A 26,933-nucleotide genomic window follows, 5' to 3' on the forward strand; every position below is an offset into this window, starting at 1 on the left:
TCAGTGTATCCTAAAACATCCCCCAGCAGCCTATAAGCCTATAGCAGCATATCAAGGGGCTGGACCAGGGCAAACCTGATTCAGCCCTAACTATAAGGACTATTAAAGAGGAAAGTCTTAAGTCTATTCTTGAATGAGGTGACTGTGTCTGCCTCCAGGACTGAAAGTGGAAGCTGGTTCCATAAAAGAGGAGCTTGATAACTGAAGGCTCTGGCTCCCATCCTACTTTTTAGGACTCTAGGAACCACAAGTAGCCCCGCATTTAGTGAGCGCAGCTCTCTAGTGGGGCAATATGGTACTACAAGCTCCTTAAGATATGATGGTGCATCACCAATCAAGGCTTTGTAGGTGAGGAGAAGAATTTTAAATGTGATTCTTGATTTTACAGGGAGCCAGTGCAGAGCAGCTAATACAGGAGTCATGTGATCTCTTTTCTTAGTTTTTGTGAGTACACGAGCTGCAGCATTCTGGATCAACTGGAGGGATTTAAGAGACTTATTAGAGCAGCCTGATAATAAGGAGTTGCAGTAATCTAGTCTGGAAGTAACAAACATGTGAACCAGCTTTTCTGCATCTTTTTGAGACAAGATGTGCCGGATTTTTGAAATGTTACGTAGATGAAAAAATGCAGTCCTTGAGATTTGCTTAATGTGGAGTTAAAGGACAAGTCTGGGTCAAAGATAACTAGAGATTCTTTACAGTGGTGTTGGATGCCAGGGCAATGCCATCTACAGAAACCACATCACCAGATAATTGATCTCTGAGGTGTTCAGGGCCAGTAAAATAACTTCAGTTTTGTCTGAGTTTAACATCAGGAAGTTGCAGGTCATACATGTTTTTATGTCTTTAAGACATTCTTGAATTTAAGATTATAGATTATTAAATTAATTTTAAACACACACTCTCCAGGAATGGTCTCCTGTATCAGTCATGCAGGAGGAGGTGGAGAAGCTGGTCCAGGTTTTCCAACATGGCGTCTTCCTCTCCACCAGTTTCATGACATCACCAGTTTATACAATAACTTAGGTTGAATGTAAAATTAAGCCTCATGCTTTTTAATTGTTTAGTCAGACCATATAACAAGATTGTTGGTGCAGAGACGTTAATGCAGATTCCTGTCTGCCTGCAGCCGGAGGCCCAGCACCAGGTGGAGGCCCAGCACCAGGTGGAGGCCCAGCACCAGGTGGAGGCCCTGCACCAGGTGGAGGCCCAGCACCAGGTGGAGGCCCAGCACCAGGTGGAGGCCCTGCACCAGGTGGAGGCCCAGCACCAGCCGGAGGCCCAGCACCAGGTGGAGGCCCTGCACCAGGTGGAGGACCTGCACCAGGTGGAGGACCTGCACCAGCCGGAGGCCCAGCACCAGCCGGAGGCCCAGCACCAGCCGGAGGCCCAGCACCAGGTGGAGGCCCAGCACCAGGTGGAGGCCCAGCACCAGGTGGAGGCCCTGCACCAGGTGGAGGACCTGCTGCAGGACAGTTGAGCTGCTCACTGCGGGACTGGAACCCTCAGAACCATTGAAGACATCCGAGCAGGCTTTCATCGTGGACTCACGACATACCTTTGATGGTCTCTGGGACCTGAACCGGCTCCCAGGCTGCTGATGGAGCCAAAGATTCACGATGCGTTCAGGTCCCCCTCGTCAACTTCAGCGACACCAGATAGAGTTATGTTCCAAGACTTGGATTAAAAACAGAACGCACGTTTAAACAAGATGTGTAAATCATAATGTTTGTTTAATAAAATAACATGTTGAAAAGTCGCGCTGCATATAGTTTCTCATTTTAATAACTTTCATATTCATGAGGGAATGAGTCCTCATTGATTACTCGTCAGATCAATAAGTTCTAGAGGGACTTTTTTATGTTTCATAATGAAAAAAAATCAATTCTCCAAAACCAGCCTGGCACACTATTAAATTCCAGTCAGTCTTTTTGTGTCAAGTCGGCTGTAACCAAGGAAACAGAGCTCACAACAACAACAACAACCTCTGACACAGATAAACCATTTATTGAGCAACACTCTTTAGTCTCCGGTGACCTCCGTGATCCACCACAGGTAGTCAGAGATCCTAGAGAAGACGGCCGGCTTGTCTGCGTCACAGCGCCGGCTGCCCCACGTCACCACGCCAAACAGGAAGTAGGAGCCACGCTTCCTGCACAGCAGCGGAGCGCCAGAGTCGCCCTGCAGAGACACCGGAGATGTTCAACACACGCACACACACACACCTTATGATGTTCCAGATGTCTCAGGGTGGACTCACCATGCAGGAGATGGAGCCTGCAGGATGGGAACAGATGTGGGAGTCGGTGACGAGACCCCCCCACTTCTCCCTGCAGGTGGTCTGGTTCACCAGAGTCAGGCCGACGTGGTGCAGCCGATCTGGATCGATGTCCACTGTACGAGACGACCACAGATTCATCAGGAACACCTTGGTGGTCGTGATTCAAAGTCACAAGAAACCTGGTCTCCATACCTGTTGCTCTCGAGACTCCCCAGCCCGCCGTCACACAAGACCAGCTGCTGTCCAGGTCCTCGTCCTCTTCCTCATCAGGGACGCACACTGCAGACACGTCAGAATCTGTAGACGCCCAGAGGTCAGTAAAACACCACCTGTATACTTAGACTACGTCCAACTCTTTATGATAGCCTACTGAATCTGGCCGGGACGCTGAGGCGGACCAGCGACAGGTCCGTGTTGGGGGGGTAGCTGCCATCCTGTGGCAGGTTGAAGACCTCGTCCACCAGGATGCTTTCAGATGGAGAGAACCCGAGGTCATGAACTCCCAGAACCACCATGTCCTCTTTAGCTCTGCAGTGACAAACAGTCAGCATGAACAGCAGACCTGACGTAGCAGAGAGGACCCATCGGCAGCAGATCAGCGCTCCACTACAGTAGAACCTGACGTAGCAGAGAGGACCCATCGGCAGCAGATCAGCGCTCCACTACAGTAGAACCTGACGTAGCAGAGAGGACCCATCGGCAGCAGATCAGGGCTCCACTACAGTAGAACCTGACGTAGCAGAGAGGACCCATCGGCAGCAGATCAGGGCTCCACTACAGTAGAACCTGACGTAGCAGAGAGGACCCATCGGCAGCAGATCAGCGCTCCACTACAGTAGAACCTGACGTAGCAGAGAGGACCCATCGGCAGCAGATCAGCGCTCCACTACAGTAGAACCTGACGTAGCAGAGAGGACCCATCGGCAGCAGATCAGGGCTCCACTACAGTAGAACCTGACGTAGCAGAGAGGACCCATCGGCAGCAGATCAGCGCTCCACTACAGTAGAACCTGACGTAGCAGAGAGGACCCATCGGCAGCAGATCAGGGCTCCACTACAGTAGAACCTGACGTAGCAGAGAGGACCCATCGGCAGCAGATCAGGGCTCCACTACAGTAGAACCTGACGTAGCAGAGAGGACCCATCGGCAGCAGATCAGCGCTCCACTACAGTAGAACCTGACGTAGCAGAGAGGACCCATCGGCAGCAGATCAGGGCTCCACTACAGTAGAACCTGACGTAGCAGAGAGGACCCATCGGCAGCAGATCAGCGCTCCACTACAGTAGTAGAAGTAGTAGAAGAAGTACCTGACTTTGCAGTGCTGTGCAGTGAGGACCCAGCGGTTGTGTATCAGGGCTCCACTGCAGTAGTGGCGTCCGTCGGCCTGCAGGCTGACCTGCCAGGGCCAGAAGAAGGGGCAGGACTCCGTCATGTTCCCCACAGACACGGCTCCAGTCTGGGAAACCGAGACCGCAGCGAGGCCTGGAACCGTCTCACAGCTGGAGCGCTGCTTCTTACCACACCTGTTCTCTGTCATGCAGGTGAACAAATGCAACCATATAGGGGTGGACAGAATAACATGAACGCCTGTGCACATCTAAGAAGATACCTTCAGTCCTGATGTCCTCTGCATACATGATGTCCTGATCTGTGAATGAAACATAGGACGTCATACGTGTCCTCCAGATAAACACTAAGATGGTGGATTATCTGACCCGTACTTATGATGTCGGAGATCCACCGAGTGTGTTGTTGGATTTTGGTGTAGACTCCTGGTCTTCTTGCCCGCCCACAACCGACCCCCCAACTCACCAAACCTGCCAACTCATACCTGCTGCCGGTGAAGCAAGTCAAAGGACCTCCAGAATCCCCCTGAGACAATAAGATGAGATCAAATGTTACAACGAAGAAAGAAACTGGAACGTGTTGATGAAGAGACATCGCAGGTCAAAATAAAGACTTAATACAGAAGATGGAATAAGGGAGGAAAAAAAGGGACCAATACAACAAAATAAGAGACAATGACGAGATGTTGTCAAATTGAGAGAAGCAAAACAAGGATGACAGTTTAACCGACACAAGATGGGACGCCAAAGAGACAAGACGGGGCCACAAAGAGACGAGACGACAAAGAGACAAGACGCCAAAGAGACGAGACGGGGCCACAAAGAGACAAGACGACAAAGAGACAAGACGGGGCCACAAAGAGACGAGACGACAAAGAGACAAGACGACAAAGAGACAAGACGCCAAAGAGACAAGACGGGGCCACAAAGAGACGAGACGACAAAGAGACAAGACGCCAAAGAGACAAGACGGGGCCACAAAGAGACAAGACGACAAAGAGACAAGACGGGGCCACAAAGAGACAAGACGACAAAGAGACAAGACGGGGCCACAAAGAGACGAGACGACAAAGAGACAAAACGACAAAGAGACAAGACGACAAAGAGACAAAACGACGCCACAAGGAGACAAGACGACAAAGAGACAAGACGGGGCCACAAAGAGACGAGACGACAAAGAGACAAGACGGGGCCACAAAGAGACGAGACGACAAAGAGACAAGACGACAAAGAGACAAGACGGGGCCACAAAGAGACGAGACGACAAAGAGACAAGACGGGGCCACAAAGAGACGAGACGACAAAGAGACAAGACGACAAAGAGACAAGACGGGGCCACAAAGAGACGAGACGCCAAAGAGACAAGACGGGGCCACAAAGAGACGAGACGACAAAGAGACAAGACGACAAAGAGACAAGACGGGGCCACAAAGAGACGAGACGACAAAGAGACAAGACGCCAAAGAGACAAGACGGGGCCACAAAGAGACAAGACGACAAAGAGACAAGACGACAAAGAGACAAAACGACAAAGAGACGAGACGGGGCCACAAAGAGACGAGACGACAAAGAGAGAAGACGGGGCCACAAAGAGACGAGACGACAAAGAGACAAAACGACAAAGAGACAAAACGGGGCCACAAAGAGACAAGACGACAAAGAGACAAGACGGGGCCACAAAGAGACGAGACGACAAAGAGACAAAACGACAAAGAGACAAGACGACAAAGAGACAAAACGACGCCACAAGGAGACAAGACGACAAAGAGACAAAACGACAAAGAGACGAGACGGGGCCACAAAGAGACGAGACAGGAAAGAGACAAAACGACAAGACGACAAAGAGATAAGACGACAAAGAGACAAGATGACAAAGAGACAAAACGACAAAGAGACAAAAAGACAAGACGACAAAGAGACAAGACGACAAAGAGACAAAACGACAAAGAGACAAAACGACAAAGAGACAAGACGACAAAGAGATAAGACGACAAAGAGACAAAACGACAAAGAGACAAGACGGGGCCACAAAGAGACGAGACAGGAAAGAGACAAAACGACAAGACGACAAAGAGATAAGACGACAAAGAGACAAGATGACAAAGAGACAAAACGACAAAGAGACAAAAAGACAAGACGACAAAGAGACAAGACGACAAAGAGACAAAACGACAAAGAGACAAAACGACAAAGAGACAAGACGACAAAGAGATAAGACGACAAAGAGACAAAACGACAAAGAGACAAGACGGGGCCACAAAGAGACGAGACAGGAAAGAGACAAAACGACAAAGAGACAAGACGACAAAGAGATAAGACGACAAAGAGACAAGACGACAAAGAGACAAGACGACAAAGAGACAAAACGACAAAGAGACAAGACGGGGCCACAAAGAGACGAGACAGGAAAGAGACAAAACGACAAAGAGACAAGATGACAAAGAGACAAGACGACAAAGAGACAAAACGACAAAGAGACAAGACGGGGCCACAAAGAGACAAGACGGGGCCACAAAGAGACGAGACGACAAAGAGACAAAACGACAAAGAGACAAGACGACAAAGAGACAAAACGACAAAGAGACAAGACGGGGCCACAAAGAGACGAGACAGGAAAGAGACAAAACGACAAAGAGACAAGATGACAAAGAGACAAGACGACAAAGAGACAAAACGACAAAGAGACAAGACGGGGCCACAAAGAGACAAGACGGGGCCACAAAGAGACGAGACGACAAAGAGACAAAACGACAAAGAGACAAGACGACAAAGAGACAAAACGACGCCACAAGGAGACAAGACGACAAAGAGATAAGACGACAAAGAGACAAGATGACAAAGAGATAAGACGACAAAGAGACAAGACGACAAAGAGACAAAACGACAAAGAGACAAGACGGGGCCACAAAGAGACGAGACAGGAAAGAGACAAAACGACAAGACGACAAAGAGACAAGATGACAAAGAGACAAAACGACAAAGAGACAAGACGGGGCCACAAAGAGACAAGACAGGAAAGAGACAAAACGACAAAACGACAAAGAGACAAAACGACAAAGAGACAAGACGACAAAGAGACAAAGAGACAAAACGACAAAGAGACAAAACGACAAAGAGACAAAACGGGGCCACAAAGAGACAAGACGGGGCCACAAAGAGACAAGACGGCAAAGAGATAAGACGACAAAGAGACAAGACGACAAAGAGACAAAGAGACAAAACGACAAAGAGACAAAACGACAAAGAGACAAAACGACGACAAGACGGGGCCACAAAGAGACAAGACGGGGCCACAAAGAGACAAGACGGGGCCACAAAGAGACAAGACGGGGCCACAAAGAGACAAGACGGGGCCACAAAGAGACAAGACGACAAAGAGACAAGACGACAAAGAGACAAAACGACAAAGAGACAAGACGACAAAGAGACAAGACGGGGCCACAAAGAGACAAGACGGGGCCACAAAGAGACAAGACGGGGCCACAAAGAGACAAGACGGGACGACAAAGAGACAAGACGACAAAGAGACAAGACGGGGCCACAAAGAGACGAGACGACAAAGAGACAAAACGACAAAGAGACAAAACGACGACAAGACGAAGGCCACAAAGAGACAAGACGGGGCCACAAAGAGACAAGACGGGGCCACAAAGAGACAAGACGCCAAAGAGACAAGACGACAAAGAGACAAAACGACAAAGAGACAAGACGGGGCCACAAAGAGACAAGACGGGGCCACAAAGAGACAAGACGGGGCCACAAAGAGACAAGACGACAAAGAGACAAGACGACAAAGAGACAAGACGGGGCCACAAAGAGACGAGACGACAAAGAGACAAGACGACAAAGAGACAAAACGACAAAGAGACAAGACGGGGCCACAAAGAGACAAGACGACAAAGAGACAAGACGGGGCCACAAAGAGACAAGACGGGGCCACAAAGAGACAAGACGACAAAGAGACAAGACGGGGCCACAAAGAGACAAGACGGGGCCACAAAGAGACGAGACGACAAAGAGACAAGACGGGGCCACAAAGAGACAAGACGACAAAGAGACAAGACGGGGCCACAAAGAGACAAGACGACAAAGAGACAAGACGGGGCCACAAAGAGACGAGACAGGAAAGAGACAAAGTGTTTGTAGATTCTGTCAACTTGACTGAAGTCAGTTTTGTCTCTCATGTCTCAGACTGTTGTAAAGGGCTCCGTAGTCCAGATTCTGGACCAGATACCTGGCAGGCGTCCACTCCTCCTGTGTCCTTCCCAGCACAGAACATGGAGGGTTGCATTCTCCCGTGGTAGTACTGGTCACAGGCTTTAGGGGGCAGGATGGTCACGTTCACCTCCTGCAGCCGGTTGACTCGAGCGCCATCTGAAGAAGAAGAAGAAGAAGAAGAAGAAGTGTCAGATCTGCTGGACTCCTCTAAACTAAGGAAAGGTGCTTCAATGCTTCCTTCTCATTTAGCAATTGTCTGTTTCCCCAACTCTCTGAATGGGGCAATAGTTAACCCTCTCCTGAAGAAACCCACTCTCGACCCGTCTGAAGTCAACAACTACAGACCTGTCTCTCTCCTCCCCTTCCTTTCCAAAACTCTAGAGGGAGCTATCTTTAACCAAGTCTCCTCCTTTCTCCACAGTAACAACTTTCTAGACCCCCACCAGTCTGGATTCAAGGCAGGCCACTCAACAGAGACTGCCCTCCTTGCTGTCTCTGAGCAGCTTCACACTGCTAGAGCAGCCTCTCTCTCCTCTGTCCTCATCCTTCTAGACCTTTCCGCTGCCTTTGACAAAGTGAACCACCAGATCCTCATGTCCTCCCTCCAGGACCTGGTATCTCAGGCTCTGCTCTCACTCTTCTCATCCTACCTCACCGACCGCTCTTACCGGGTAACCTGGAGAGGATCTGTGTCTGAGCCTTGTCCTCTGACTACTGGGGTCCCTCAGGGCTCAGTCCTTGGTCCTCTTCTCTTCTCTCTGTACACCAACTCTCTCCCTCTTCTAATTCTCTAGCATGGCTTCTCCTACCACAGCTATGCTGACGACACCCAACTGATCCTCTCGTTTCCCCAATCTGAAACACAGGTAGCAGCACGAATCTCTGTCTGTCTGACCGACATCTCTCAGTGGATGTCTGACCGACATCTCTCAGTGGATGTCTGACTGACATCTCTCAGTGGATGTCTGACTGACATCTCTCAGTGGATGTCTGACTGACATCTCTCAGTGGATGTCTGACTGACATCTCTCAGTGGATGTCTGACTGACATCTCTCAGTGGATGTCTGACCGACATCTCTCAGTGGATGTCTGACTGACATCTCTCAGTGGATGTCTGACTGACATCTCTCAGTGGATGTCTGACTGACATCTCTCAGTGGATGTCTGACTGACATCTCTCAGTGGATGTCTGACTGACATCTCTCAGTGGATGTCTGATTGACATCTCTCAGTGGATGTCTGACTGACATCTCTCAGTGGATGTCTGACCGACATCTCTCAGTGGATGTCTGACTGACATCTCTCAGTGGATGTCCGCACACCACCTGAAAATTAACCCGGACAAGACTGAACTTCTCCTCCTTCCAGGAAAAGGCTCTCCCACCCACGACCTGACTATTAACTTCAACAACTCAGTGTTGGCCCCGCCCCCGACTGCCAGGAACCTCGTGTGACACCTGTCAGTCAACTCTCCCTGACTGCCAACATTACCGCAATAACACGCTCCTGTAGGTACATGCTGTACAACATCAGGAGAATACGACCTCTTCTCACTCAGAAGGCGGCACAGGTTCTGGTGCAAATTCTGGTCCAGGTTCTGGTCCAGGCTTCTGCTAATCGGCTTGTAGCTCCGTCACTACGAGCTAAACACTCAAAGTCACGCCTGTTTGCTGTGCTGGCTCCTCATTGGTGGAACGAGCTCCCCATTGACGTCAGGACAGGAAGTCTCTACAGACTAAAAACACATCTATTTGACTACACCTTGAATAGGGAAGGTAGCGCCGTAATAGCACTTTGTAGTTTAACACTTTAATAGCACTTAAATGTCTCTTACTGATAGCACTTTGTAGTTTTACTTTATTGAAGAAATGTTACTTTCTTGATTCTTGTTGTTCTGAGTTTGGACTCATGGTTTAATGCACTTATTGTAAGTCGCTTTGGATAAAAGAGTCAGCTAAATGACATGTAATGTAATGTAATGCATAGGATACACTGGACCATCCTTTATAAAAGGAAACAAGAGAACGTCCCATAATTCCTTGCAGCAGCAATGCACCAGTTTGTTATTCACAATGAGAAGGAATTGACATGAAACCACATAGTAAGAGTCATGGTCTTGTCTTTAGGAGTCACCACGACGTCACCGTCGGTTTGTGGACTGATGTTTTGACATCAGAGGGCGGAGCCAAGTACAATATACACAAAAAACATTTATGAGACCAAAATGTTCCATTGAACTACGAAAACACTCTAAAAAGGGTCAAAATTGCCTCTGGTGTCGACCTGTCAATCACCTTGTAGCCCCGCCCCTAAAGCATCCCCTGCTTTATGGTTTGTTTGACTCTAAATGACCATAATTTACTAAATGAACATTTAGTTCATTTAATACAGCGTGCTGTATTGAAGAAGACTTGAAACTAGAGATTAAGACCAAGAACTCATGTTTACTGAGGGAATAAAACAAATCATATAGACTTCTATACAACCAGAGGAGTCGCCCCCTGGTGGTCAGGAGAGAGAATGCAGCTTTAACACATGAAGCATAGACTTCTATACAACCAGAGGAGTCGCCCCCTGGTGGTCAGGAGAGAGAATGCAGCTTTAACACATGAAGCATAGACTTCTATACAACCAGAGGAGTCGCCCCCTGGTGGTCAGGAGAGAGAATGCAGCTTTAACACATGAAGCATAGACTTCTATACAACCAGAGGAGTCGCCCCCTGGTGGTTAGGAGAGAGAATGCAGCTTTATCACATGAAGCATAGACTTCTATACAACCAGAGGAGTCGCCCCCTGGTGGTCAGGAGAGAGAATGCAGCTTTAACACATGATGCATTGACTTCTATACAACCAGGGGAATCGCCCCCTGGTGGTCAGGAGAGAGAATGCAGCTTTAACACATGAAGCATAGACTTCACTCTTCAGAAGTTGAGTGTGAACACCTCCTCACTCTCTTGGGTGGACCCCCACCCCGTGACGGTGCACTTCCTGAAGGGGGTCAGCGGAGCCATCCAGAAGTCGATGGGCCTGACGAACTGGTTGAAGACCAGCGGCTGCTGCAGCCTCAGCAGAGCCAAGTCGCAATCTTTGGTCCGAGTGTTGTAGCCGGGATGGTTGGTGATCACGGAGACTCCAACTAGCTGAACGAGGAGTTAACACAAGAGTCAGATTCGGCTTTACACACCTTACAGAATATACAGACTGAGGTTTGGAGGTCCTGACTTGCTGTCTGGGTTCGTGAGGATTATCCAGGTCGTGTTTTCCAGCCAGAACCGTCCAGAAAGAAGCTTTATTGTACCTGCGGCAGGAACATACTGAATGTAATCTCACTGTGGAGCTGGTCCATGCAAACCTGGTCTAGTCCAGAGCCAACAGATGACCTCTGACCTTTTAAAGCAGTGAGCAGCAGTGACGACCCACGTGGGGCCGATGATGGCTCCTCCGCAGGCCGGCGTGGAGGCGAACCGAAGGGAAACCTGCCAGGGCCACGAGTTGGCCCAGGCCTCCTGACCCCCGATGATCCTGGACTCCAGCTCCTGTTCTGGACTGAAGCACCGCACCCCAGACAGGTCTGCAGTCAGACCACACTCAGGTTAAACGGCAGCATTTTAGTTATTATTAACGAGATAATTATTTTAAAGTTTACGAACAATGTGTTCAGTAAAAGTTAAATTTCAGATATTAATTGACGCAAATGGGTTTCGCACACTTTACTACATTTTATATTTAAATGAATACATGTCATAATTTAAACAAAAGGTTTTTTAAACTGGCGGTCATTGCTTAAATATAATTTTAAATTACATTTTTTTACATCACTTTGTATTAATACTTGTGAACATTTGATCATAAATGTTGACCCATTTATTTTAAATGTAATGAATCAGATGTGTAACTAAATATAAACTTACTTTTGAATCCAAAGTATCCAGAGAAAAACTGATCCTGCAGAGTTTCATTCAAAGTCCCATTAAGCTGATCCTGGATCAGACTCGAGCTGAATGCTGCAGAGACAGAACGAGTTAGAGAGCTCAAACTGACCTGAGAGCAGCAGAAGGCGCTCCAAGCGGTTCTCACCCGAGTGTCCGGTGAACAGACACACCGACAGCAGGCAGACAGACAGCATCCTGTCTCACTGCTCCGCGAGCCGCACTGACACGCTGTGACGTCACCGCGTTGATGAGCCACACCTGTGTGATGAGAAACAGCTGCAGCTCTTTAATCTGCGCATGTATCTCTGTTACGAATGTTCATTCTATATATATAATATATACTATATAAATAATATATATTATATATATATTATATATAAATAATATATATATTATATATAATATATATATATATAATATATAAATAATATATATATATTAATCATCTTCATCATTCTAGTATATATTGTATTGTGGTCACACAGTGACAGTGGAGATGTGCTTTTATTTTGACAGGCTGAAAGCGGAAGTGTGTTGCTGATGTAGTCTCGCTGGAGCCCGCAGAGACCAGCAGACATGGCCGGCTTCAGCAGAGAGGTGACGCTTGCCAGCGGCCTCTTGTGCAGCAGCTCCGGGTCCATGCAGCTGCTGGAGCTGCACCGGAAGTTGCTGCAGCGCTGTGACGTCACTAAGGAAGAGTTCTGCTTCATGGTCCAGAAGTGTCCCCGGTTCCTGCTGGTCCCCGGGGAACGGGCCGGGGACTGCACGGTGGTGGCCAAGACCTCCCTGCGGCTGTGCAGCAGGTATGGCCGGGAGGAGAGCGGCGGCTGCCGGGAGGAGGCGCAGGGCTGCCGGGAGGAGGCGCAGGGCTGCCGGGAGGAGGCGCAGGGCCGCTGCCCGCAGCTCCACATCTGCAAGTTCTTCATCTACGGAAACTGCAGGTTCGGGAAAGGCAGGTGAGTCGCGCGCAGCGAGATTCTAGATGGTTCTCCGCTCTTATTGAGGACTACTTCATGCGGAGGGATATAATGAAGAAACGAAAGTTAAGGAAACGAAACCTGATCTAAAATGGTGACGTCATGTTTACAGAGAAATGCAACTTAATGAAACTAAAGTGTTTGATGAGCTGTCAGAACGTGATCGATCAGAAGGTTATTGATCCGTGTCTTCTCTGATAACTAGAGCAGATGAACTATTGCATTTCTTTGTGGACTGTTCCATACATTAATGGTACGGTCTTCTCCTCCTGATGGCTCTTATTAATGTGTTATTCATGGTGTTTTAAGGGGTTCATTCAGTGCAGGTTATTGATCATCTTTCTACTCAAACCGGTGCTTTGAACTGAGAGTAGCTTCTGTCTGTGGGCGGGGACTCGGACTCGGATCCTGCTCTGTGATTGGACGATAATGCTGTCAGAATAGGAATTGATTGATAGCCAATACATTTTCAGTTTCAGTTTTATTTCACAATAAACGTTACTTTTATCATCGATAAACAGCACATGTTCTTTTTTTAATGAGTTTGGAACAAACAACATGAAGCACAATACATTGTTTTCAAATGAATGTACTGATAAGAGAGAAAGAACAGATGCTCTTATTAGTATTATTAATTTATTAAACTATAACAAATCTTTAAAAAACTAGGGTGGCTACACAGGCTAGGGTGGCTACACAGGCTAGGTGGCTACACAGGCTAGGGTGGCTACACAGGCTAGGTGGCTACACAGGCTAGGTGGCTACACAGGCTAGGGTGGCTACACAGGCTAGGTGGCTACACAGGCTAGGTGGCTACACAGGCTAGGGTGGCTACACAGGCTAGGTGGCTACACAGGCTAGGGTGGCTACACAGGCTAGGTGGCTACACAGGCTAGGTGGCTACACAGGCTAGGGTGGCTACACAGGCTAGGTGGCTACACAGGCTAGGTGGCTACACAGGCTAGGGTGGCTACACAGGCTAGGTGGCTACACAGGCTAGGGTGGCTACACAGGCTAGGTGGCTACACAGGCTAGGGTGGCTACACAGGCTAGGTGGCTACACAGGCTAGGTGGCTACACAGGCTAGGGTGGCTACACAGGCTAGGTGGCTACACAGGCTAGGTGGCTACACAGGCTAGGGTGGCTACACAGGCTAGGTGGCTACACAGGCTAGGTGGCTACACAGGCTAGGTGGCTACACAGGCTAGGGTGGCTACACAGGCTAGGTGGCTACACAGGCTAGGTGGCTACACAGGCTAGGTGGCTACACAGGCTAGGGTGGCTACACAGGCTAGGTGGCTACACAGGCTAGGTGGCTACACAGGCTAGGGTGGCTACACAGGCTAGGTGGCTACACAGGCTAGGTGGCTACACAGGCTAGGGTGGCTACACAGGCTAGGGTGGCTACACAGGCTAGGTTGCTACACAGGCTAGGTGGCTACACAGGCTTTGATATAAAGTGTGTTACGAGTGTGAGAATAGTTCAATTATTTACAAGAATAGGGGGCGGGGGGTCTGTTTTCAATATAACTAACCTGTAGTATTTCCAACCTACTACATTTGTCACAGGAAGTCGTGTAAATTCTCCCACGACATTCGTTCAGCTCATAACTTTGAGATACTGAGAGAGTGTACGCTTCACGAACTGAACGAAGACCAGCTGTTCCTGCTTCTGCTGCAGAACGACCCCGCCCTGCTGCCAGAGGTAACTCGCACACCTGTAATGCATGCCGTACACAGCTGTAAGACATGCCGTACACACCTGTAAGACATGCCGTACACACCTGTAATGCATGCCGTACACAGCTGTAAGACATGCCGTACACACCTGTAAGACATGCCGTACACACCTGTAATGCATGCCGTACACAGCTGTAAGACATGCCGTACACACCTGTAAGACATGCCGTACACACCTGTAAGACATGCCGTACACACCTGTAATGCATGCCGTACACAGCTGTAAGACATGCCGTACACACCTGTAAGACATGCCGTACACACCTGTAAGACATGCCGTACACACCTGTAATGCATGCCGTACACAGCTGTAAGACATGCCGTACACACCTGTAAGACATGCCGTACACAGCTGTAATGCATGCCGTACACAGCTGTAAGACATGCCGTACACACCTGTAATGCATGCCGTACACAGCTGTAAGACATGCCGTACACACCTGTAAGACATGCCGTACACAGCTGTAATGCATGCCGTACACACCTGTAAGACATGCCGTACACAGCTGTAATGCATGCCGTACACAGCTGTAAGACATGCCGTACACAGCTGTAATGCATGCCGTACACAGCTGTAAGACATGCCGTACACAGCTGTAAGACATGCCGTACACAGCTGTAATGCATGCCGTACACAGCTGTAAGACATGCCGTACACAGCTGTAATGCATGCCGTACACAGCTGTAAGACATGCCGTACACAGCTGTAATGCATGCCGTACACAGCTGTAAGACATGCCGTACACAGCTGTAAGACATGCCGTACACAGCTGTAATACACACCTGTAAGACATGCCGTACACACCTGTAATGCATGCCGTACACACCTGTAGGCATGTACACAGCTGTAAGACATGCCGTACACAGCTGTAATACACACCTGTAATACATACCGTACACAGCTGTAATACACACCTGTAATACATACCGTACACAGCTGTAATACACACCTGTAATACATACCGTACACAGCTGTAATACACACCTGTAATACATACCGTACACAGCTGTAATGCATGCCGTACACAGCTGTAAGACATGCCGTACACAGCTGTAAGACATGCCGTACACAGCTGTAAGACATACCGTACACATCTGTAAAACATACTGTACACAACTCTAATACACACCTGTAATACATACCGTACACAGCTGTAATACACACCTGTAATACATACCGTACACAGCTGTAATACACACCTGTAATACATACCGTACACAGCTGTAATGCATGCCGTACACAGCTGTAATGCATGCCGTACACAGCTGTAATGCATGCCGTACACAGCTGTAAGACATACCTGTAATACATACCGTACGCACCTGTAATACATACCGTACACTTCTGTAAAACATACTGTACACAACTCTAATACACACCTGTAATACATACTGTACACAACTCTAATACACACCTGTAATACATACCGTACACAGCTATAATACATACCGTACACTTCTGTAAAACATACTGTACACAACTCTAATACACACCTGTAATGCATGCCGTACACAGCTGTAATACACACCTGTAATACATACCGTACACATCTGTAAGACATACTGTACACAACTCTAATACACACCTGTAATACATACCGTACACAGCTGTAATACATACCGTACACAACTCTAATACACACCTGTAATACATACCGTACACAGCTGTAATACACACCTGTAATACTGTAATAATCATGTAGACAATAACAGCAGATACTGTATCATCTTTCTACCCACTGACTCTTCTCCTTTGTTCTTTGATCTGCACTCAAACAGGTACGTTGTCTCTTCTGTGTTTGAACTGAGTAGCTTCTGTCTGTGGGCAGGATCCTGCTCTGTGATTGGACGATAACGCTGTGACTCAACATGTCAGAATAGGCTTCACAATAACGATGAAAACACGTTCTTTTTAAAAGTCCAAAGAGGGCGAAGAAGAGAAGCATTGAAGAAGTTTAAACAGAAGGTTGCGTAAGAAAGAAAAAAGAAAAACAAAGAAAATACCAAAGTGTCCGCTTGACTGAGGGAAGTTTCCTCAGGTAAAGTAGAAAGATTTGTTCAGTCAGGTGTTTTCACGTCTTTTCATCTCACAGGATAAACACACATAATTACCAGGTCTTATAATGACCACGTCTGATTGGTTCATGTTTTATCCTTTTATGAGTTCACTATTTCATCAGAAATGCGACATCTTTAATAATAATCTCCTGTGTTACTTATTCCTTATTACTGTATTTCATTTGAGTTGTTTTGTCATAATTAACTTCCTGTCTTAGGTGTGTCTGCACTACAACAAGGGCTCCGGTCTCCATGGTGGCTGCACCTTCCAGGAGAACTGCACCAAAGTGCACCTGTGTCAGCACTTCGTTCAGGGCGACTGCATGTTTGGACTCGGGTGTAAACGGCAGCACGCCATCAACCAACATGGCCGCCGCATCCTGGAGGAGAGAGGACTGAGTGGAGCAGTCATCCAGGAGCTGCCCTTCATCTACAGGAACATCCACCACCTCACTGCTGCTGCCACAGGTGACAACAACACACCTGTTCACCTCACTGCTGCTGCCACAGGTGACACCAACACACCTGTTCACCTCACTGCTGCTGCCACAGGTGACACCAACACACCTGTTCACCTCACTGCTGCTGCCACAGGTGACACCAACACACCTGTTCACCTCACTGCTGCTGCCACAGGTGACACCAACACACCTGTTCACCTCACTGCTGCTGCCACAGGTGACACCAACACACCTGTTCACCTCACTGCTGCTGCCACAGGTGACACCAACACACTTGTTCACCTCACTGCTGCTGCCACAGGTGACAACAACACACCTGTTCACCTCACTGCTGCTGCCACAGGTGACACCAACACACCTGTTCACCTCACTGCTGCTGCCACAGGTGACACCAACACACCTGTTCACCTCACTGCTGCTGCCACAGGTGACACCAACACATCTGTTCACCTCACTGCTGCTGCCACAGGTGACACCAACACACCTGTTCACCTCACTGCTGCTGCCACAGGTGACAACAACACACTTGTTCACCTCACTGCTGCTGCCACAGGTGACAACAACACACCTGTTCACCTCACTGCTGCTGCCACAGGTGACACCAACACACCTGTTCACCTCACTGCTGCTGCCACAGGTGACACCAACACACCTGTTCACCTCACTGCTGCTGCCACAGGTGACACCAACACACCTGTTCACCTCACTGCTGCTGCCACAGGTGACACAAACACATCTGTTCACCTCACTGCTGCTGCCACAGGTGACACCAACACATCTGTTCACCTCACTGCTGCTGCCACAGGTGACACCAACACACCTGTTCACCTCACTGCTGCTGCCACAGGTGACACCAACACACCTGTTCACCTCACTGCTGCTGCCACAGGTGACAACAACACACTTGTTCACCTCACTGCTGCTGCCACAGGTGACAACAACACACCTGTTCACCTCACTGCTGCTGCCACAGGTGACACCAACACACCTGTTCACCTCACTGCTGCTGCCACAGGTGACACCAACACACCTGTTCACCTCACTGCTGCTGCCACAGGTGACACCAACACACCTGTTCACCTCACTGCTGCTGCCACAGGTGACACCAACACATCTGTTCACCTCACTGCTGCTGCCACAGGTGACACCAACACACCTGTTCACCTCACTGCTGCTGCCACAGGTGACACCAACACACTTGTTCACCTCACCTCACTGCTGCTGCCACAGGTGACACCAACACACCTGTTCACCTCACTGCTGCTGCCACAGGTGACACCAACACACCTGTTCACCTCACTGCTGCTGCCACAGGTGACACCAACACACCTGTTCACCTCACTGCTGCTGCCACAGGTGACACCAACACACCTGTTCACCTCACTGTCAGCTTTACACCAAACATCCAACACTACACTGCTGCTGCCACAGGTGACACCAACACACCTGTTCACCTCACTGTCAGCTTCCTCTGCATCCATGTCCACTGTTAAACCATCTGGTGGTTTTGTTGACTCTCCGGTTGTTTGTGTGTCTTTCAGAGAAGCTTCCAGATTCTTTTCCTAAATCTGTGGATCAGACGGACGAGAGGCAGGAAATCTGTCTTCACTTCACCAGAAACAGCTGCAGGTTCCAGAGTGAGTTCATCTTCAGTCTGAGGTGCTGTTTCCTTTAAGCTCCACTAGGTGGCAGCAAAGTGTCAACGTGGACTCTCTTCATAGCTCAGTGACTCTGAACTAAACTGATCCTCAGAGTGTGATGTGAGGAACAATGACTTCAGTTTATATCAAACAAAATAAGTCAAATACAGTTGGTTTAGTTTACTTGCATACAATAACTCCCAGTTTCTTCTAACAGAATGAAATATTCTCCTTCCATATTTTAATCCAAATTCTTATTTCTTTTAAATTATATTTTTCTTCTAAATCAGTTATTATTTTTAGATAATAGATTTTTCTCCTAAACAGATTTAAAATAAGACCATATACACCCTCTCCAATATCCATTCAAAATTCTGAAGTCTAAATTGACTCTTTAAAAACAAATCTATTCCACACAGTTCAATGTTTTCTTAATATATATAGGAAAGAACATTCATAATTCATGGATTTGTGGTAATCTTTGTGATTTTTGTCGGCATGCAGGCTGTTTTAAAATGGGTCTTTATCAAATAGAAGTCTCGTCACATTTAAAGTTGTGGTTTTATTGTGACTGTAGTTTCTCTTTGTGTAGACGAGTGTCGCCTGATTCACTTCCAGCTCCCCTACAAGTGGGAGGTGTTTGATGGCGTCAGCTGGACCGACTTGCAGCCCATGGAGGACATGGAGCGAGATTTCTGTGACCCGTCCAAGAGTCAGAGGTCAGAGATCATATCTCACCTGTGTTCAGGTTTTCTGATAATCTGCTGTTGATGAGGAGCTGATTCAAACTATTTGTTCCTTTTGTTTTAAGTTGCGCCAATCAGCCCGTCAACTTCCTGACGATGACTCAAGGGCGGCAGCCCGTTCGCCGTCTCTCCACGATTTCCTCTGTAACAAAGCCACCTCACTACATCCTGACGACTGTGTGGCTGTGGTACTATAAAGGGGACCAGGGGAACTGGATGGAGTATGGACAGCCGGTGAGTCGGACTGCTGGGGAAAATGTACGGGTAAAGATTGGAGGGTTTAGGATTTCAGGAGGGGTTCTAGTTGCAGTTCCGGTAAAGACTTACTTAAGACGTCTAGAGACTTGTTCCAGGCCTGGGGACTAGCTGTAGAGGTCTAGGGACTGGTTGTGGAGGTCTGGGGACTAGCTGTAGAGGTCTGGGGACTGGTTGTGGAGGTCTGGGGACTAGCTGTAGAGGTCTGGGGACTGGTTGTGGAGGTCTGGGGACTGGTTGTGGAGGTCTGGGGACTAGCTGTAGAGGTCTGGGGACTGGTTGTGGAGGTCTGGGGACTGGTTGTGGAGGTCTGGGGACTGGTTGTGGAGGTCTGGGGACTAGCTGTAGAGGTCTGGGGACTGGTTGTGGAGGTCTGGGGACTGGTTGTGGAGGTCTGGGGACTGGCTGTAGAGGTCTGGGGACTGGTTGTGGAGGTCTGGGGACTAGCTGTAGAGGTCTGGGGACTAGCTGTAGAGGTCTGGGGACTGGTTGTGGAGGTCTGGGGACTAGCTGTAGAGGTCTGGGGACTGGTTGTGGAGGTCTGGGGACTGGTTGTGGAGGTCTGGGGACTGGTTGTGGAGGTCTGGGGACTAGCTGTAGAGGTCTGGGGACTGGTTGTGGAGGTCTGGGGACTAGCTGTAGAGGTCTGGGGACTGGTTGTGGAGGTCTGGGGACTATTCCTAAAATTGTGTGTGAGAATGTGTATGAATGTCAGTTACTGCTGATGTGCAGGTGGAAACTTATGGGGTGTTCACACCAAACGCGTTGCGAATTTTTCGTGCGTCTGGATCCCATTTAAGTCAACGCACAGACGCGTTTGTTTGCGAAATTCGCCGGGCGTTGCGATAGACGCGTTTCACACGTTGCTAAATTTCGCCAGAGTTGAAATATTTCAACTTGCAGCTTGCCAGCCAATCAGCGTTGAGATGCTCCGCCCGTTGGGCTGCTGCTGCTCTGGTAGCGCTGGAAGCGGAAGTTATCGAGTCGGTGAAACTCCCCGAGTGGTGTGAGCCTACGGGTGATGTTATGAACCCAGACACCAGGGCGTTAGATGTTCCCACGTTTATGGGATGTCCACAACAAGTATAAAGCAGAACTAGTGGTTATTTCGACCGTGGTGAATGGCGGAAATTAGAACTGTTTTTACAGAGACGAGCCATGGAGATAAGCCACTGAGATAAGCCACACCCCTTTTTGTGTCTAACGCGCCTGTGCATTGACTTTGCATTGGATCTCGACGCGTTTGGTGTGAACGCAGCATTAGCCTCTCTCATTTCGTTTGGCTGTGGCCCCTAACTTAACATTTTAGGGGCGCACGGTTTACATGTGCAAGCCAGCGTGTACCACTGACACTACCTGGCACATTAACATGCACACCCAGCTCCTCTCCAAGTGCTCGCAGTTCTCTCATAGACTTGCTGCTGTAGTGGTAGGTTTTCCAAACCAAGTTGAGGAGACTGTAGACATGATCCACCATGGGAATTTTCCTTTCACTGACAGCATTGCCAGCTCCAGCCTACAATTAAAATGAATTTGACTTAAATTTAAACATACATAATTGCTTAATAGCCTATCTTTAGCCTGATGGTTCACCTGACCTACCTATGTGGCATGCAATGAAATGGGACAATAAAAGCCCCTGCCTCAGCTTGGAGAAGGGCTGTTACACCTCCTTTATGCCCAACATTGACAGCTGCACCGTCAGCTCCCATGGCAACTGTCTTGTCTAACCTGTTTCTGTCCCTAGTTTCTTGAAGGCCTCTTTGGTGGCATCATATACACCTTAAAATGAAATCACATATTGTGCACAATTATTTATGTGTTAGTCCTACCACCAGCCTAACAGCTTAATCATTATGGTGCCTGTTTGCCTTCATGAACTGCAAAACATCTTCAGAAGTTACTGTATTGAGTTTAAACATAATTTGAGAGAAAACATACCTTGAGCATGTTGCACTTCAATGTGGCCAATGAAAACATGTGTTGGTTTACCTTGTTGCAGGATCCTGGCATATATGATTTCACACTCTTTTGTTGACGTATCTGTGTCCCCATCAATCATGATTGACAGATAAGGAGCGTCCTTAATCTTCTCGTACGTCTTCCGTTTCAGTGTATCTGCGATGATGCCAACAAACTGTGAGCATGCTGTCGTTATTGTATGTTGCGTTTAGTTTTACACCATTTTTCCTTTGTAGATCAAGTTGGCCTTTAAATTTCGTAAAAGGCAGTTCTTTGGCAATGAAATACGCCGTGTTAAACTTCAAAAGCCATTCGGCCTCCTCGGCGCACTGGTTAGCAGCCTCTTGTCTCCTAAATGCGACTCGGAGTGGAGCTGCACTTTCATTGCACCTTTTATGTTTCTGACTGGCGTTGAGTTTGATCAGCGAGTCGTGTTTTGATTGTGTAGTGCCAGTCTTATCAGCAAATGTCGAGTTCCCCACATGTTGTGGGTATCGACAGCAGAATTGGCAGTTCATTGAATTGGTCTCCCTGAAATACCTCAGCCAGGTGCCTTTTCCTCACAATCTGAGTCGGACTCATTCTCTGGGTTTGTCTTCTCTATATCATTTAGGAAGAAAGTACGAACTGATAGTCCGCTTCGCCATTGTCCTGTTTACAGGAGACACTGCTATGTAAAATCTTTGGATTCGCGCGATAACCCCCAAGTTCAGCCTCTTTTCACACATTAGCCTATAACGTGGTCTTCCCCCCCCCTTCCCGCTGTCAATCATGTGTCTAATTTTAGGCGCAAAATGCGACCATTTGGTCGCAGTCTGGAGCCCTGACAAGTACCGGTCCATTTATCATTCCATTACTAGTTTCTGGGGTCTAGGTCTGGGGTCTGGGGTCTAGGTCTGGAGACGAGTTGTAGAGGTATTGGTATTGAAACGCCCACTTCTTTGGGCGACACATCTTTGATGGCGGCGCTCATGTACATGTAGGCTCGGCACTCTCGGTTTTCTTCTACTGACTGAGTTGCCAACTTAATTTTGTTTTTTACAATGACAATAAACAACCTTACCATACCCTATTGGGACTAGGTCTGGGGACTAGTTGCAGAGGTCTGGGGACTAGGTCTGGGGACTAGCTGCAGAGGTCTGGGGACTAGTTGTAGAGGTCTGGGGACTAGTTGCAGAGGTCTGGGGACTAGGTCTGGGGACTAGCTGCAGAGGTCTGGGGACTAGTTGTAGAGGTCTGGGGACTAGCTGCAGAGGTCTGGGGACTAGGTCTGGGGACTAGCTGCAGAGGTCTGGGGACTAGGTCTGGGGACTAGCTGCAGAGGTCTGGGGAATAGGTCTGGGGACTAGTTGTAGAGGTCTGGGGACTAGGTCTGGGGACTAGCTGCAGAGGTATGGGGACTAGGTCTGGGGACTAGTTGCAGAGGTATGGGGGCTAGGTCTGGGGACTAGGTCTGGGGACTAGCTGCAGAGGTCTGGGGACTAGGTCTGGGGACTAGTTGCAGAGGTCTGGGGACTAGGTCTGGGGACTAGTTGCAGAGGTCTGGGGACTAGTTGTAGAGGTCTGGGGACTAGCTGCAGAGGTCTGGGGACTAGGTCTGGGGACTAGCTGCAGAGGTCTGGGGACTAGGTCTGGGGACTAGCTGTAGAGGGTCTGGGGACTAGTTGTAGAGGTCTGGGGACTAGGTCTGGGGACTAGTTGTAGAGGTCTGGGGACTAGGTCTGGGGACTAGCTGCAGAGGTCTGGGGACTAGGTCTGGGGACTAGTTGTAGAATGTCTGGGGACTAGTTGTAGAGGTCTGGGGACTAGGTCTGGGGACTAGTTGTAGAGGTCTGGGGACTAGCTGCAGAGGTCTGGGGACTAGGTCTGGGGACTAGCTGCAGAGGTCTGGGGACTAGGTCTGGGGACTAGGTCTGGGGACTAGCTGCAGAGGTCTGGGGACTAGGTCTGGGGACTAGTTGTAGAGGTCTGGGGACTAGGTCTGGGGACTAGTTGTAGAGGTCTGGGGACTAGGTCTGGGGACTAGTTGTAGAGGTCTGGGGACTAGGTCTGGGGACTAGCTGCAGAGGTCTGGGGACTAGGTCTGGGGACTAGCTGCAGAGGTCTGGGGACTAGGTCTGGGGACTAGTTGTAGAGGTCTGGGGACTAGGTCTGGGGACTAGTTGTAGAGGTCTGGGGACTAGGTCTGGAGACTAGTTGTAGAGGTCTGGGGACTAGGTCTGGGGACTAGCTGCAGAGGTCTGGGGACTAGGTCTGGGGACTAGCTGCAGAGGTCTGGGGACTAGGTCTGGGGACTAGGTCTGGGGACTAGCTGCAGAGGTCTGGGGACTAGGTCTGGGGACTAGTTGTAGAATGTCTGGGGACTAGTTGTAGAGGTCTGGGGACTAGGTCTGGGGACTAGGTCTGGGGACTAGCTGCAGAGGTCTGGGGACTAGGTCTGGGGACTAGTTGTAGAATGTCTGGGGACTAGTTGTAGAGGTCTGGGGACTAGGTCTGGGGACTAGCTGCAGAGGTCTGGGGACTAGGTCTGGGGACTAGGTGCAGAGGTCTGGGGACTAGGTCTGGGGACTAGCTGCAGAGGTCTGGGGACTAGGTCTGGGGACTAGCTGCAGAGGTCTGGGGAATAGGTCTGGGGACTAGTTGTAGAGGTCTGGGGACTAGGTCTGGGGACTAGCTGCAGAGGTATGGGGACTAGGTCTGGGGACTAGTTGCAGAGTTATGGGGGCTAGGTCTGGGGACTAGCTGCAGAGGTCTGGGGACTAGGTCTGGGGACTAGTTGCAGAGGTCTGGGGACTAGGTCTGGGGACTAGTTGCAGAGGTCTGGGGACTAGTTGTAGAGGTCTGGGGACTAGCTGCAGAGGTCTGGGGACTAGGTCTGGGGACTAGCTGCAGAGGTCTGGGGACTAGGTCTGGGGACTAGCTGTAGAGGGTCTGGGGACTAGTTGTAGAGGTCTGGGGACTAGGTCTGGGGACTAGTTGTAGAGGTCTGGGGACTAGGTCTGGGGACTAGCTGCAGAGGTCTGGGGACTAGGTCTGGGGACTAGTTGTAGAATGTCTGGGGACTAGTTGTAGAGGTCTGGGGACTAGGTCTGGGGACTAGTTGTAGAGGTCTGGGGACTAGCTGCAGAGGTCTGGGGACTAGGTCTGGGGACTAGCTGCAGAGGTCTGGGGACTAGGTCTGGGGACTAGGTCTGGGGACTAGCTGCAGAGGTCTGGGGACTAGGTCTGGGGACTAGTTGTAGAGGTCTGGGGACTAGGTCTGGGGACTAGTTGTAGAGGTCTGGGGACTAGGTCTGGGGACTAGTTGTAGAGGTCTGGGGACTAGGTCTGGGGACTAGCTGCAGAGGTCTGGGGACTAGGTCTGGGGACTAGCTGCAGAGGTCTGGGGACTAGGTCTGGGGACTAGTTGTAGAGGTCTGGGGACTAGGTCTGGGGACTAGTTGTAGAGGTCTGGGGACTAGGTCTGGAGACTAGTTGTAGAGGTCTGGGGACTAGGTCTGGGGACTAGCTGCAGAGGTCTGGGGACTAGGTCTGGGGACTAGCTGCAGAGGTCTGGGGACTAGGTCTGGGGACTAGGTCTGGGGACTAGCTGCAGAGGTCTGGGGACTAGGTCTGGGGACTAGTTGTAGAATGTCTGGGGACTAGTTGTAGAGGTCTGGGGACTAGGTCTGGGGACTAGGTCTGGGGACTAGCTGCAGAGGTCTGGGGACTAGGTCTGGGGACTAGTTGTAGAATGTCTGGGGACTAGTTGTAGAGGTCTGGGGACTAGGTCTGGGGACTAGCTGCAGAGGTCTGGGGACTAGGTCTGGGGACTAGGTCTGGGGACTAGCTGCAGAGGTCTGGGGACTAGGTCTGGGGACTAGCTGTAGAGGTCTGGGGACTAGGTCTGGGGACTAGTTGTAGAGGTCTGGGGACTAGGTCTGGGGACTAGCTGCAGAGGTCTGGGGACTAGGTCTGGGGACTAGGTCTGGGGACTAGTTGTAGAGGTCTGGGGACTAGGTCTGGGGACTAGTTGTAGAGGTCTGGGGACTAGGTCTGGGGACTAGCTGCAGAGGTGAGTTTAAGCCTAAAGGATCAGTGCGCTAACTGCTCTCTCTTGCAGGATGAAAAGCAGCGCACCACTTCAGTGACATCACAGACTCTGGAAGAGGCTTTTCTTTCTGGCAGAACAGCTGAAGTCAAAGTGGTGAAAGGCCAAAGACATTATGTCATCAGCTTCCAAGGTGAGTCTTTCTGTCACCTACGCAGTGTTTTCATGTCACCTGTAAGTCAAGACAGGTTAGTCCAAATATCAAGATAAGAAAGTTCCAATTTAAGTCCCATGTCAAGACAAATACAAAGATGGGTTGGTCCAAAGACAAGTCCCAAGTCATTAAATGTAAATATCAAGACTATAAATCCCAAGTCACTTCATCAGTTCCAAGGAAAGATAGATAATTCTCACAAGTCCCAAACTAAGATTTGTGCCTTTCACTAGATTTAATAATACTTGTAAGTTTCGTTCTGTAAATGAACAGTAACAAAAAGAGCAATGTAACATATTGGTTATGTCTCCTTCATTGCAGACATGTACCAGAGGAACCCCAAACACAAAACCAAGAGGAGAGTCTGTCGTCGACCACGCTTCTTCTCTGTGGCCGACGTGGAAAAACAGAAAACCCATGACCTGATGCGGAGCTGATCCAGGGCCTGGTCTTGGTTCACCACATCTGGACTGCTGGCAGCAGACTTGTTTGTGATTAGTCAGATGCTGCAAACCCCGCCCCCTTTTATGAGAACGTCTCAGATCCAGATTGAGAAACCCTGGTTGATTTACGGAGTTGATTACCAGTTTAGGGCCTTTTAGAGCAGTGGTTCTGGTTACGGTCATTAAGGGGTTACTAGTCATGGTCATTAAGGGGTTACTAGTCATGGTCATTAAGGGGCTACTAGTCATGGTCATGGTCATTAAGGGGTTACTAGTCATGGTCATTAAGGGGCTACTAGTCATGGTTATGGTCATTAAGGGGTTACTAGTCATGGTCATTAAGGGGCTACTAGTCATGGTCATGGTCATTAAGGGGCTACTAGTCATGGTCATTAAGGGGTTACTAGTCATGGTCATGGTCATTAAGGGGCTACTAGTCATGGTTATGGTCATTAAGGGGCTACTAGTCATGGTCATTAAGGGGTTACTAGTCATGGTCATGGTCATTAAGGGGCTACTAGTCATGGTCATTAAGGGGTTACTAGTCATGGTCATGGTCATTAAGGGGCTACTAGTCATGGTCATTAAGGGGTTACTAGTCATGGTTATGGTCATTAAGGGGCTACTA

General features: G+C 49.1%; 3 protein-coding genes across 6 annotated transcripts in view; 2 read left to right on the forward strand and 1 right to left on the reverse strand.

The window, feature by feature from the left end:
* stab2 (stabilin 2) overlaps positions 1 to 1,480 on the forward strand; it is an 81,688-nt gene extending 80,208 nt beyond the window's left edge. Inside the window, exon 69 of the mRNA XM_034526867.1 lies at positions 1,130 to 1,480. Within this exon, the coding sequence (XP_034382758.1) occupies positions 1,130 to 1,480 (351 nt within the window). The remainder of the gene's footprint in view (positions 1 to 1,129) is intronic.
* Positions 1,481 to 2,022: 542 nt separating this feature from the next.
* Positions 2,023 to 12,033, reverse strand: ovch1 (ovochymase 1). The gene is made up of 13 exons (XM_034526868.1): positions 11,925 to 12,033; positions 11,759 to 11,851; positions 11,235 to 11,418; positions 11,070 to 11,145; positions 10,798 to 10,987; positions 7,863 to 8,002; positions 4,004 to 4,154; positions 3,892 to 3,930; positions 3,590 to 3,812; positions 2,652 to 2,809; positions 2,474 to 2,578; positions 2,261 to 2,394; positions 2,023 to 2,181 (listed from the first exon to the last, which is right to left on the reverse strand). The coding sequence occupies exons 1-13, from the start codon at positions 11,971 to 11,973 to the stop codon at positions 2,023 to 2,025; spliced, it is 1,701 nt and encodes a 566-aa protein (XP_034382759.1). The 5' UTR covers positions 11,974 to 12,033.
* A 311-nt stretch (positions 12,034 to 12,344) lies between these two features.
* Positions 12,345 to 26,889, forward strand: parp12b (poly (ADP-ribose) polymerase family, member 12b). 4 transcript variants are annotated; one of them, XM_034526073.1, is made up of 8 exons: positions 12,345 to 12,735; positions 14,326 to 14,461; positions 16,773 to 17,064; positions 18,557 to 18,652; positions 19,233 to 19,374; positions 19,467 to 19,635; positions 25,721 to 25,841; positions 26,184 to 26,889. In XM_034526073.1, the coding sequence occupies exons 1-8, from the start codon at positions 12,356 to 12,358 to the stop codon at positions 26,297 to 26,299; spliced, it is 1,452 nt and encodes a 483-aa protein (XP_034381964.1). In that variant the 5' UTR covers positions 12,345 to 12,355; the 3' UTR covers positions 26,300 to 26,889. The 4 variants fall into 4 exon arrangements, with proteins under 4 accessions (XP_034381964.1, XP_034381965.1, XP_034381967.1 ...); XM_034526074.1 differs by having other exon boundaries at positions 19,248 to 19,374; XM_034526076.1 differs by having other exon boundaries at positions 16,773 to 17,022.
* The last annotated feature ends 44 nt before the right edge of the window (positions 26,890 to 26,933 follow it).

This window comes from Cyclopterus lumpus, chromosome 23 (assembly GCF_009769545.1).
Source record: "Cyclopterus lumpus isolate fCycLum1 chromosome 23, fCycLum1.pri, whole genome shotgun sequence".
NCBI lineage: Eukaryota > Metazoa > Chordata > Actinopteri > Perciformes > Cyclopteridae > Cyclopterus > Cyclopterus lumpus.

What these genes read in the sequence shown, in the direction of transcription:
- ovch1 (XM_034526868.1), bottom strand. Translation starts at nt 11,973, where the DNA reads ATGCTGTCTGTCTGCCTGCTGTCGGTGTGTCTGTTCACCGGACACTCG. An exon ending in TCTGTTCACCGGACACTCGG is followed by an intron (nt 11,852 to 11,924) that starts GTGAGAACCGCT and finishes CTGTCTCTGCAG; the next exon opens with CATTCAGCTCGAGTCTGATC. An exon ending in GTGGATCTCCGACATCATAA is followed by an intron (nt 3,931 to 4,003) that starts GTACGGGTCAGA and finishes TTTCATTCACAG; the next exon opens with ATCAGGACATCATGTATGCA.
- parp12b (XM_034526073.1), top strand. Translation starts at nt 12,356, where the DNA reads ATGGCCGGCTTCAGCAGAGAGGTGACGCTTGCCAGCGGCCTCTTGTGC. An exon ending in TGCAGGTTCGGGAAAGGCAG is followed by an intron (nt 12,736 to 14,325) that starts GTGAGTCGCGCG and finishes CATTTGTCACAG; the next exon opens with GAAGTCGTGTAAATTCTCCC. An exon ending in TTATGTCATCAGCTTCCAAG is followed by an intron (nt 25,842 to 26,183) that starts GTGAGTCTTTCT and finishes CCTTCATTGCAG; the next exon opens with ACATGTACCAGAGGAACCCC.